This window comes from Lissotriton helveticus, chromosome 5_1 (genome assembly GCF_964261635.1).
Source record: "Lissotriton helveticus chromosome 5_1, aLisHel1.1, whole genome shotgun sequence".
Taxonomy (NCBI): Eukaryota; Metazoa; Chordata; class Amphibia; order Caudata; family Salamandridae; genus Lissotriton; species Lissotriton helveticus.
This window is the reverse complement of record NC_136065.1, coordinates 1,773,824,291-1,773,837,519: the sequence shown is the minus strand read 5'-3', so window position 1 is coordinate 1,773,837,519 and position 13,229 is coordinate 1,773,824,291. Positions and strand designations below refer to the sequence as shown.

Sequence of the window (13,229 nt, the reverse complement as noted above, 5' to 3'; positions counted from 1 at the left end):
CCGCTCTGGTCGCTGCGCCACACCTCGCCCACTAATCTCTTAGTGGAGCATGTAACTACTGAAGAGTAGAAGGGGGACTGAGTGACCTGTCTCACTTTGATGGCGTATAATTCCAACACATTAAGGGAACACAAATGTGAGAAAGATTCATTACAACCTCACAAAGAATTAACATTTTTCAAATTTTAGAGTGGAGTAACTGTGGCAAATAAAGATGAGTACATTTTGTCCAAAATTACACTGAACGTCATGTTACACAGCCAGGATCTGTTACAGTGATGAATTGTTCATGTGTTTCCTGCCACAGTCATGCAGCTGTAATTGGCAGAAGAGCAACCCCCAAAATGAGCACCTTGATCCATTGTCACAATACTGTTTCCAGTTCGATCTGCAGGCTGGTGCTGCTTTGGTGCATTTCGTGGGAACAGAAGGTGTCTTTGCAGTCCTCCGTGAAGCCCCTGGGAGGGTTCTCCGTGGCGGGAGAGGGCATGGTATGCTCCAGATTAGATGGGCACTGGGCGCATCCAGGCACGTTGTTTAGAGACTGGCAGGGTTGTGCCTTGTGCTTTCCGGCCTGTAGTGATCCTCCAACTGATGCCCTGTGATTGGCAAGGCTCATACAGACACTGTTAGTGGTATGGGATACTACTCCTCCATAGTGGCAACTACCACCTGTGCTTGTGACGCGGGCTCTCTGCTTGATGTCGAGGTTCAAGTTCCTTCTAAACCAGGCTTTCTTTATTTCTGCTTGTACCTGGGGAAGAAAAAACACAATCAGACAGAGCTGCTCTAAGTTGTAATTGGGGGAAAATGATTGTCTCACCTAAATGGAATTAAAGACACAGACATGCCTCTAGACCAGACCACATCTGATAAGAGACCTCTCCACTGCAAACCACCTCCTTGTCTATCTCCCTTATATACCACGGGTAGGGATAGAGCATGGAATGTCCACCCATGTCTATATCCTCTACTTCTTACTCCCTCCCTCCATAACTGCTTCCATCCACCAGGTAGAGTTCCCTTGCTACCATGAGTGGAAGTCTGGGTTCTAATTTGGATAGAGAGACGAGTATTACCTCATATTCAGGTATAAGATTCTGCTAGCTAGTAATTGTTAAACAATTGTACAATAACCTCTCTACCAGCATAATGTATGCTGTTTCTTTATTCTAGTGTTGGAACACAAGCAGAATTGAACAGTGCAAAGAAACATCTTAAGAAGATATTTGGTAGGAAGCAGTGTCTACTGCAACAGTTGTGACAGTTTGCACAGAAAGGTTTTGTGAGAAACTGTTTTGCAACTGGCTGAAACGACCATGTGCTTGTAGTATGTTTACTGTATCGATTGTGTCATTATAATGTATTCACAGGATAAGGCCCTTCATAACTGAAGCTAGAACAATCCCCGTTGTGCTCTACTGGAAACTGGAATATCTTGCATGCATTATTTCCATATCATTGAATGCTAATTCCATTAAATCTTCAGCACTTTTAGGTAAAACCTAAATCAGCAAATATCAATAGATTGAATGGCATCAGTGTTATAAATTGGTTCAAATTGATGCCCCTATCTTTATTACTGGTCTGTCACCAACACTGCAGTATGCATTTATATGGTACTTGTATAACGGAAACCTAGCTGAAAGGCAGTGAACTATCAAAATAGAAATTGCATGCATATTTTATCACTGTTATACGACATGTACTTCACAGTGGGCGCCTCCCACTTCAATGGTAAGCAAATATTCTCATGGACACTTCTAAGCGTGGATTCCTCACCTAGGGGCCAGATGTATGAAAGGGTTTTGCCCATTATGTGTCTATGGGGAAATGTGTTGATACACATGGCCCATTGTATGAATAATTCCCATGCTTCAGACTGGATCCAGAAACTTTTAGAGCAGTTCTCCTGTGTGCCACCAAGTGGTGTTGTGCGGCTCCGCCCCAACATCGTTTCACTCAGAAAAGGACAAGTGGAGCCCCATATAAGCAACACCCATGTGTGCTGACGTCAGTTCCTTTCTTTCTGCGAAACCTATCCAGTGCAGTTTTATTTGCATTCTGAGATTCGTAGTCGTGTTTGTACAATAAGAAAGAAATCCTACAAGTATCAGAATGCAAAGGGACAAAACGATTAAATAAGAACTTCACTCTCAATATGGGGGCAGCTTACGATAAATGTCAGTCTATGTGCCACCCTCACACTAGCTCCATATACCTCAATGTCCTCACACTTCACATGGGCCTCAAGTTTCTACCATTGTCCATGTGCCCCAAGAGCCTCACACTGTTTTCCTATCTGCTTCATGCTTTTCACACTAGTCTTCCTTGTGCCTAAGCCCCCTTACACTCTCTTCATGTGCACCAAGCTCCTCACACTGTCTTCCCTGTGTACCCAAACTCCTCATACTGCTTTAACATGTGCCTCAGAAGGCCCCAACCCTTGAAGAGGCCACCCTTCAGCCCAAGGGTGATGGTGGTGCCTGGGATCAGATCACGACTCCAAAGCCTGTACTGACTGCACCCAGATAAATCTGAAGGCCTTCTGGGAACGCGAAGCACAAGAAGACGCCAACTGTTATCTGTCGAAGTCAAAAGAACAGTTCCGTTCCCACTCCTGAAGTCGTTCCCACGGCACATCATCATTTCAGTTGAATTATTCAGGTAAGTTGAAGAAGAAATCCACACTCGAAACTGCTCCTTCCCTGCTGCTCTCGCTCTCCAGAGAAGGAACAAGGGTGTTGACATGCCTTCTGGTCTCGCCCTCGATCTTTGTTGGAGCCAGTTGCGCCTCTTGTCCTGATGCACCCTGAGTTTCCAGGTTCGTCTGCAACATTGCAGCAAGTAGAAGCCTTGTGGGAGGCTATGTTGCAGATTTTTTGCACTTTACTGGTTCCCTCTGGTGCACCTTTGGGCCCAAAGGATCTATAGGGATCTCCAGTCAGACTTCCACGGGTGGGTTTGCTCTCAGCGCCATCTATGCGCCTTGAGCCCGTATCGGGTTCAGCAACCTCGTCTCCGTCGCCATACTGCACACGGGTTCTGCTTACATCAACGCTGATGCCAACACTTGATGCCAGATGACGATATACAGCCTATTGTACTATCCAACTCCGAATTAAATCCGCCACGACTTCTATGAAGTCACGGCCGGCGTCTACTGGTGTGCAACCATTTGCCAACGCCTCTGAGTCATTCTGATACACTGTCTTACTACATGGTAGTGCCCAGACTTTACATAATCTTTTTGGCACTGATTCGAACAACAATGATGCGGATAGTTATGTTCACCATTATGATGAAGAAAACTAGTATGAAGATCTTCAGAATGCCAGTGGGCTTGACACTTCCCCTGATACTGTCCTTGTGTCTCCCCAGTGGCATGCTGTGGATGAAAGCACCTTTTTCGCTGCAGTGATGCAAAGGGCAGCTGAGGTAACACATTAGAAGTTTTATAGACTCTCAATGAGACTGCCATTTGACAAATTACTTACTGACACCCTTAAGGGTACCTGTGCTAAGCCTTTTCTGGGGTCCCCAGTTAATAAGCAGGTTGCCTGCCACTGTTGTCCTAAATCTGGCGATCCTGCCTTCCTAACACGATATCCCACTCATGAGAGTCCCACCAGCAGGGTCGCCCCCTATGCCTTCCCTACCACTCCTCCTAATGTGAGCCCAAAATAATAGAAATCTTTGGTAAGAGAATTTTCTTCTCCATGAACCTTGCTCTGAGATTAATCAATGCCATTTACCTCCTTTGCCATCTTTCCATGCCCTTTGGTATATGGTGGCTTAAGTTCCACCGGCTGATAGGAACGAGCTGTGGTTATCTCTTACGCAGTCTATTCAGTACAGCACTGATGTAGCGAAATTTGGCTTAGGCTCCAAACTGGATGGACTGCTTGGGACATGCCATGGGTAACAGGGTGCCCTCCGGTGCCACACCTGAATGAGGTTCACTAGCTTTTTCGGGGACATCGAAGCATATTTAAAGGACATGCCTTTTGACAGATCATGCATTTTTAGTGATAAAGCAGACTTGGCCTTGGTGAGTATTAAAGAGAGCAGAGCCACAGCATGTTTCCTTGTGCCTTGGGCCTTTCTGCTCCCACAGGGCAGTTCTACTAACAATTTCAACCTCTCCTCGGCTACGTTAGATGCTTTTCCATCCATTGATGCCAGACTCCTATTACAGCACAGCAGGATTTTCAGCCCTGTCATGGCAGAGTCCAACAAAGCAGCAGAGACAGTAATCACCTAATTCCTTGCCCCTCCAGTGGCCACAACTGCAAAACCACTTAAGTGTGTCCTTATCAGCACTCAGCCACCCTATCAGAGGCAGAGTCCAAACTTTCCTCCAAGGGTGGCAAGCAATATTGACAGGCAAGTGGGTCCTCCAAATTGTTGATCGGGGCTATGTGCTTCCATGCCTTTCTACCCCGCCACACCTTCCACCGACTTCAGGACTGCTGAGGACTGACCATCTGTCCATTTTACAACACAGAGTAGCTTTAGGCCAAAGGGGCCATAGGTAGGATTTTGGTTTTGGAAGAGGGAACTAGGTGTTATTCCTGCTACTTTCTTGTGTCGAAGATGGTTTAAGGCTTTCGTCTTGTTTGAGCACTTCACCCAGTCAGATCCTTCCTGCAAATGACAAATTACAGATGACAATGCTAGTCCTGGTACTGTCTGCCCCTGGAGACTGGATGGTGGCATTGGGCCTGGAGAATGCGTATTTTCACATCCTTGTCCTGGTGACCCTCAGGCACTTCTAAAGTTCACAGTAGGCTATAAGCATTTTTAGTTCTCAGTGCTCCACTTCGCTGTCACCAGTGCTCCTCGAGTATTCTCCAAAGCAAAGACATGGCTTTAGCACAACTACGGAGGTCAGGGTACGAGTCTTCTCCCTACTACGACTGGCTGTTGAAGGCCAGCTCGCCTCAGGCAATCTCCAGATAACAATGAACGTTTTAACATCATTGTGGTTCACTGTCAATGATCCAAACACCTGACTTGTTCGCAAACGCTTCCTTGGCACAGCTTCGGGCCTTTCCCCAGGAAGGGAGAGTCCAGGACATTCAGGCTAAGATCCTGATGTTTCTGCCTCTGTCCTGGATTTCTGGATCTCGGTGCAAATGACTCTGAGGCTCCTGGGATTGGTGGCCTTCTGCATGCTGCTAGTGACACATGCCAGATGGCACATGCAGGCTCTGCAGTTGGGCATAAAATCCCAGTGGGCAACATCATGGAAATCTATCAGATCCTGTCCAGATTTTGGAGGAGACTACAAAGGATCTACAGTGGTGGCTACTGGACCACAAGTGTGGCAGTGACACGCCCCTCTCCTTACCCCACCGAGAGCTTGTCATGGGTGAATCAATGCTGGGTTGGGGGGACCAACTGGGAGAGGGGGACATTAGAGGCTTCTGGACTTTAGTGGAGACATCAATGTGTTGTAATTGATGGCAGTCCACGTGGCGTGGAAGGCCTTCCTGCTAATCATTAAAGGAAGGTTGGTGGTGCAACAAGCAAGGCAATGTGGGTTCTTGTGCCCTGTGTCAGGTGGCGCTGCACTGTTAGAAGTGGGTGGACCGCTAAGGGATTTCTCTTGTGGAAAATCACCTGGCTGGATCTTAAAAAGCAAGGGCAGGCAGACTTGGGTACCTTTCAGATATCGAATGACAGCTATCCCTGGAGGTGGCCCTGGCTCAATTTTGTTTTGCCACTACCAAGGAAGTTCAATGTAATCCCTTCTATGCACTGGAATTTCCAAAGAAGCTTTCGCTCTGAGATGCTTTATGGCTAGTGTGGAGCTCAGGACTCCTGTATGGCTTTCCGTCACTATCCTCTCCTGCCCTGAGTGTTGAAGAAGATCAGGAATGAATGGGCTCAAGCCATGCTAGTGGCACCGGATTAGGCCAGGAGACTGTGGTACCCAGAACTCCTGAGTATGAGCATCTGTCCTCCAATCAAGCTGTCCCTTCAGGAGAATCTTCTGTCGCAGTAGGAGGGCAGGGTATTGCAACTAGGACTGCACACTTTCCACCTCCATGCTTGAATATTGAGCGGAGACAATTGACCTGCTCCAACCTGTCCCTCAAAGTTGTTGATGTCCTCTTAGCGATGAGGTGACCCTACAAAAAGATCAGTGTACACCAGCTGTTGCGACAATTTTGTGGCTTGATGTGGCATCCAACAAACTGACCCTACATATGCAAAGATTTCTGAAGTGTTGCTGTTGGTTCTGTGCCTGTTCCAGCAAGGGCTTGCTTTGGGCACAGTTAAGGGCCACTTATCAGCTCTTTCGGCCTTCTAGCTCTTGCCGGATAAGCTTTCTTTATTCAAATCACCCACTGAAATTAGGTTTTTGAAATGTTTGCAACTTTTGTTTCCACAAAAACCCTTTGTGATGCCCTAGTAGGACCTGAATTTAATCCTCACTTTCTTGATATGTAGCCCTTTTAAATTATTGCACAGTTGTCCCTTGAGACTTCTGACTTTAAGGACAGCCTTTCTTATTATCATAACATCGACTAGATGTGTGAAGCATCGTCGGGCTCTCTGTGCAAATCCACTATACACCACCTTTTTTCCTGACCAATTGGTTCTAAGGACCTGCGCTTCATTTTTACCCAAAATAGCCCATCCTTTTCATGTTGGTCAGTCTATCACACTTCTGGAGTTCTTTGCTTGGCCTCCCTCCTCTTAAGGAGAAAGAGAGACTACACTGATTAGCCCCAAATAGCGCGGAGAGTTTCTACATGAATTGTACCTAGAACCATTGAGTGGGCGATCAGCTCTTTCAAAGGTTTTCTTCAGCAAAGAGGAAAAAGCAGTGCAAAAAATATACTACTCGCTCTCAAAAAGATTTCAAGCTTATTCAACCAGGGCCAAAGCTACTACTGCTGCATTAGCATGCAGAGTACCTGTCCTGGTCTACCTGTCGGATGGCTATGTCAGCTTTGATACACCACTTTGCGAAGTAATATTGCTTTGACCATCCATTGAGAGGCACATTTTACCTGTTCAGTACTGCAGGACATTTTGGGGTGAACTAGTTCACAGACCCACCACCTTGGGAGGGACTGCTCTGGTATCTATTCACAAGTTGAGGAACCTGCAGTTAGAAATATCCATCAGAAGAATAAGTTACTTAACATCCGGTAATGATCTTACTGGTGATACTATAACTGGCAGCAGATTTCTCGCTGATCCACCTACCTCCCCGTTCAGTGAAGTGTACCCTTTTCCAACTAAAATGGTCTCCATCTAGAGATCTGCCCACTGGTCATACCAGTTTGCCATTGGGCTTTGTGTCTAAGAGAGCAGAGAGCCTAGAAAATAACCAAAGTCAGCGTGCATGGGTGGTGCTTATATGGGGCTCCACTTTTCACCTCTGAAACAGAACGATGTTGGTGTGGAGCCACACAACTCAACGTGTAGACCGGTCAGCATTAGGGTGGTCTTCCCACAAACTTTTTGCTTTCACCGTCCTATTTTTCTAAATTCGTTTTTTTCTGGCTTTAGGACTCTGTGCACTATACCACTGCTAATCAGTGCTGAAGGGCTTGTTTTCACTCCCTAAAACATGGTAAAATCAGCTTACACCGGATTGACATATTGAATTTACTTATAAGTCCCTAGCAGAGTGGCATACCATATATCCAGGGCTTGTAAATTAAATGCTACTAGTGGACCTGCAGCATGTATTGTATCACCTAGTTAAGTAGCCCCTTAAAAATTGTCTCAGCCCTGCCATTGCAGCCTTTATGCAGTTTTAACCCCTTCCATGCTGCGTCGGCCATTGGCCGATGGCAGCACTACCTGCCCAGTGCTGCCGTCGGCCAATGGCCGATGCAGCCCCGCCCGTTTTGCGGAAGTGCCGCCTTTCCGCAAAATCGGCGGCGCATGAAACGGGTTAAACTACCAACTCGACTTGGCAAAAGAACCTCTTTGTCAAGCCTTAAACTCCCCTTTTATGACATATAAGTCACCCTTAAGGTAGGCCTTAGGTAGCCCATGGGGCCGGGTGCATTGCAATTAAAAGGTTGGACATGCACTTTTAACTTTTACATGTTCTGGTAGTAAAAAACACACATTCATTTTTCACTAGTGAGGCCTACATCTCTCATAGGATGACATTGAGTCGCCTTATTACATTTAAAAAGTGCTAACTCTGGATTTAGAGCAAGTAGGAAAAGTTTGGCGACTGACAAATGTAATTTAAAATCCTATTTAATGATGAAGTCGGATTTTAAATCACAATATTTAAAATGCCACTTTTAGAAATGTGTCATTTTCCTGCCCTAGCTATTTGGTGCCTGCAGCCTATTCCTGTGCCTCGTGACTGGGTGAAGTTGGCAGTTGGACTTTGTATATTCCTCCCAGACAGCCACACAATAGAGAGATTAGGTGTGCTTGGATGCGCCATCACTGGCAGGGTGGGGGGAGTAGCTGGCCCTAACCCCACTGACAATTCATAAGGCTGTGCCCTGCCTTCACATAAATGACTTCATACCAGCCCACTGTACCTGCAGCCAGGCTGGAGCATAAGCTGGGTAGGTGGGAAATTCCAAACACTTCTAAGCGAATCTCTAGAAACTAGACCTACTTCAAAGAAAGCACCAGCTGTAAAAATATGACCTTCAGACCCACTCTTCAGTTCACTTTCTGGATCTGGGATAGAAGGACTCTCATAGGACTGCCTGCTTGCTGTGGCCTGCTTTTTACTTCAAGCGGCTGCTTTGCTGTACCTGGAAGGACTACTCTCCTACCTGAAGCCTGCCATGACTCCTCAGAAGTCTGCCCTGCTGCTTGAGTCCTGCTCTTTTACTTGAACCCATTATTACCAGAGTGACTCTAAGGGTTAGTTGGTTGGCCTCTTCTCATCCAGGGACATCAGGGACAGAAAAAGCTCCAACCATCTTGACCCGCAACTGGACCCAGCCTGAAGGAGTCCTGACCATCGAAGTGGTGCCTCTCCAGCCCTGGATCCTTAGAAGTGGTGCTAAAGGTACCCAGAAAGTCAAACTTGGGAAAAGTTTTAGCTAAAACGTACTCTGAGAACCGCAAGGAGACCTGGACCTACCTACTCGTCAATCTGCCCAAGGTGCTTTGCCTGTTAACCTAACTTTGCAGCAGCTTCTGCTACTTTCTTCTCCATAAAGCAAATACGGCTCAGCGGTCCTTTGGGAAGGGATATCCGGCCTCATGAAGCACTCTTGGGCTAACACTTGCATCTTTGTCCCGCTGGAGATTTATGTACCAAAAAAGAGACTAAATCTGAACTTAGAAATCTTCACTGCAGCTTCATCCAGCAGGCTCCAGATGATGATGCCTGCTACTCAGACACCCCCTGCAACCTTGCCCCGCATAACTTAATGTTCTCAGACATTTTTCCACAAAATTTCTTCTAATTCTTCTAATTCCGAAGGTTAGTGCCGACAGGACCCAATCCCACTTCCTGTATGTGACACATACTCCATTGAATTTGGCCATATTTTTTTTTACTTTGACCCGATCTCACGCGACTCTATGTCGGCGGTTGGTGCTTTGATCTTTAAGATGCTAGTTTTTACCATAAACTTATAAAATTCATAACCGGTTCTATTGATTGCATTTTTGTTATTTTGGTGTCAAATAATTTATTAAAATGTACTCTATGTTTCTAAATTGATGTGGGTTTTTTTCTGTGTTAAATTGTGATAGGTTCTCCGCGCACACTTTGTTATATTCACTTAACTAACTAATCTGAGTTCATTTAGTGCTGCTCCATCCGTTACACCTTGTCAGAGTGCCATGAATCATAAGTAAGTAATGATCTGGTTAGGAAACTCCTTCCCCGAAGAATGTGCGCACTTGTTACTGGGAACGATGACAGTTCCTTATCGATACTCCAAACAACAATAGAAACAATTATAAGCCGACTTGGCGTCAATCAAATCTTCTTTATTTTCATAAGTAATTCAATTATTCGAGTTTATACCAATCCACTATACTTTCTGTGGACATCACATGAAATTCTCAATCCATAAATGTAATCAACCCAATGCATTTCGGGTCACTCCATTGACCCTTCCTCAGGGGTCTATAAAAATGATAAACAAGAAGCTAATTAATCAAAAAAATGCCTGCTTCCATTAATAATTTACATGTAAATCTTTTATGGTTAATCAGTCAAAAACCTACTCAGTTTAATATCATACTAACACATTATGTCTAAACATGTCACCCAACATTATCATGTCATTGAATTCTGATATATAGGTTTAGATAATTGTAACTTTTTGTAACCTAGTGCAAATCGTAAATCACATTATTGGCGTTAAGAAACCAGTAAAGTGTTAGTGTAAAACAATATGTTGTGCTAAATGTATTAAAGATACTCATAAAATATAGCAAGTTCTGCGGTCTAGGTATAAATTCCTGATGTGTCATATGTACTCATTATTTAAAAGTTATAGTGCCCGTTAACGGGGACGGTTCTCAATGATTATAAATTCTCACGCTCTAAGCTGTGTTTTCACTTTATTACTGTTTGTGTGCTGTATAAATACTTTATACAGTGTTTCTATGTTAAGCATGACTGCTTTCGTGCCAAGCTACCAGAGGGTTAAGCACAGGTTAATTTAGGGACTTTAGTGGTTCACCCTGACAGAGATTGTAGCTGGTGCTTGAGCAGGGTTTACACCCCTTTCAGCCAACAACCCAAGTTCTCATATTCACCTAGCATCGTGCAGGAGAACTGCTCTAAAGGTTTCCAGATCCATTCTGATGCCTGATATATTCACAAGGTAAGGAATCTGCTGTTAGATAATGTAGCCACAAGAGAGATCATTAACAAAGGTAAGTAACGTGTACTTCATTTAACAAATCAATTCAAATTGAAGAAATATTTTTACAATTAAGAAAATTAGAAATTGTAATTTATCTTGCATTAAGTATTATCCATAAACCAACTCCTATTTTAGTTGTTAACACAGATTCTGCTCGTCGTAAGATCCCTCCACTTAGCAACCACAGCTCTGCAGGATAAACTTACCTCTCCATTGCAGAAGCAGTAAATGATGGCCACAAAAAATCCCTGCAAAGAAACAAAATCTCCATTATTCCAGCTGACCCTGAGAGATGGCCGATACCTGATACTTCTGCAGCAAAGTAACGTTAACATCACTCTTTCAGAAACCTTACTCGGGTTACCCACTACTGAGGTGATGTGAATGGTCAGTTTCAGACCAGAGCAATGAATTTCTTTGGGAATGTCAGGTTCTTTCAAGCCAGGATAAAGAGGTCTATCCGACTTTGCGCTTGTGTCTGAGGATGGAAATGTTCTAGGGAACTGTTGCAATGTGATTTGGAATTGTCAGAATGACTTAGTCATAAGGGTATTTACTGGAGTATCTCTGTATATTGAGTTAAGGACCACAGAGGAGCTAAGTCCTATTTATCTTTGTCACAAGGAAATAGCTGTTGAATTACAACTAGATCACCAGTGAAACATTGTTAGGAACACAAAAATAAACCAGAAAGTGACAGCAGCAGTAGAAGAAGCAGAAACCCTATAGAAAGTAAGGTGACCCCAGTAGCAAGAAAATCATGAAAGACGTAGGAAGCTCAGCGACAGTAGCAGTAGGAGAACGGGCCCACTTGAGTAGTGAAGTGAGATTAGAATCACATAGCGGGTAGGGTGGCAGGAGAAGATTCAGAAACCATGGTGACTATGATATGAGGATACGAGTGACAATACTGACGTGCTGTGGATCATGAAGTAAGCGTTAAGTGTGTCCTCTGATGAGCAAGCACAGATGGGACCAGAAACAGACCTGTGAGGAATTGAAGAACATCTCGTAGTGCATCTGAATCTGCCAGAGGATGCCCATCACGTCAGTGTAAGGCATGGCCATGAACACCACATAATGCACCCCAAACAGGGGCATCAGGACCAGGGTGGATTTCAGAAGCTTCCTGTGGGCAAGGAACAGACAGGACATTCATGATCACACTGACGTTTGTGTTATTTTACACAGGTTACAATCGCGGTAGCAAGAGCACATAAAAAACAAGATTTCTTTGGATGTTTTATCACATTCCTTTTTCTGAGGTAAAAAAAAAGAGGAGCTTCTTTTTGGATAATTGTGGTCCCACAAACCACTACCTACTCTTATAAAATGAAAATACAACAAAATTAGCCTGCAGCTGACTCTGCGCTGAACACATCAATCATAAAGTCCACCACGGGACCTGCTGCAGCTCGGTCCCACTGGAAATCCAGAAACGAAATTAAATGCAAGAGTGGAGGCAGCACCAGGGATGAAGTCACAAACTGGTCACTTTATTTCAAAAAGTTATTTATTTTTCCTCATAAAACCACAGCCATCGCATTTCGCTCCTGTGAAAAGAACTTCCGCAGGGCAAAAAAGTAGATTCGTTGAGTGGACCCAGAATACTGGCCTTGGACATAATAGTCCCAATACTTTTATTTCTTATTCCGTCTTATTTTTCAAGAACCAATACCACGATCTATCTTCATCGAAACTGTACACAGGCGTAGTTAAACAAAAGGGTATATCTTGTACAGGCTGAAACCTCCAACTCTAAAAGGCCACCACCTCTGTCACACCGTCATAACGTCGGGAAGCAACAAGTCCACGGAAGTATTGTAGAAAATGAAGCTAAGATTTTAAGTCCCGCAGTAGGTGGTACAACTTCTACCCGGAGCTTAGGGTTTAATGCACTGAGTTAGATAAGAGTATTGTTCCAAAAAGAAAGATGGTTGAGCTACAGCAGTCCACACCACACAAAGGACTGTGCTGTGGGTCCTTATGTCAATAACCGCGGGAAATCATGATAAATCTCAGAGACATGGAATCCAACTAACGCGCTGAATCACGGCGTCATTGTCCGAAGGTCTTATAAAATGAAATGAAAACTTTTCATTTTTGTTTTTGAAACGTTTCACGTTTTCCTTTAAAGAAAATGGGATGGTGGCTTGCTGACCCCAGCAGGCCACCATCCCTGTGATTTTTGCCATTTCCATGGGGTCGCAAATATTCATGAGGTAGGTAATTTGTGATCCCCTAGGAATCGCAAAAAGTGTTCAACCCACTTTCATGCATGCCGTTTTGCGATTTCCTAATTGCGTATCACAATGATTCGCAATTAGGAAATTGCAGAAAGTTTTCTTCATGCATCTGGCCCAAAATATGTTAATGTTTTGATTTCCGAGG

At 44.5% G+C, this 13,229-nt stretch overlaps 1 protein-coding gene across 1 annotated transcript in view; it reads right to left on the bottom strand.

Annotated features, from left to right (window-relative positions):
• Window positions 1-201: 201 nt before the first annotated feature.
• LOC144752806 (parathyroid hormone/parathyroid hormone-related peptide receptor-like) overlaps window positions 202-13,229 on the bottom strand; it is a 334,785-nt gene continuing 321,757 nt past the window's right edge. Inside the window, exons 13-15 of the mRNA XM_078640656.1 lie at window positions 11,826-11,967; window positions 11,045-11,086; window positions 202-754 (exon numbers count right to left, since the gene is read on the bottom strand). Of these exons, the coding sequence (XP_078496782.1) occupies window positions 365-754; window positions 11,045-11,086; window positions 11,826-11,967 (574 nt within the window). The 3' untranslated portion in view covers window positions 202-364. The remainder of the gene's footprint in view (window positions 755-11,044; window positions 11,087-11,825; window positions 11,968-13,229) is intronic.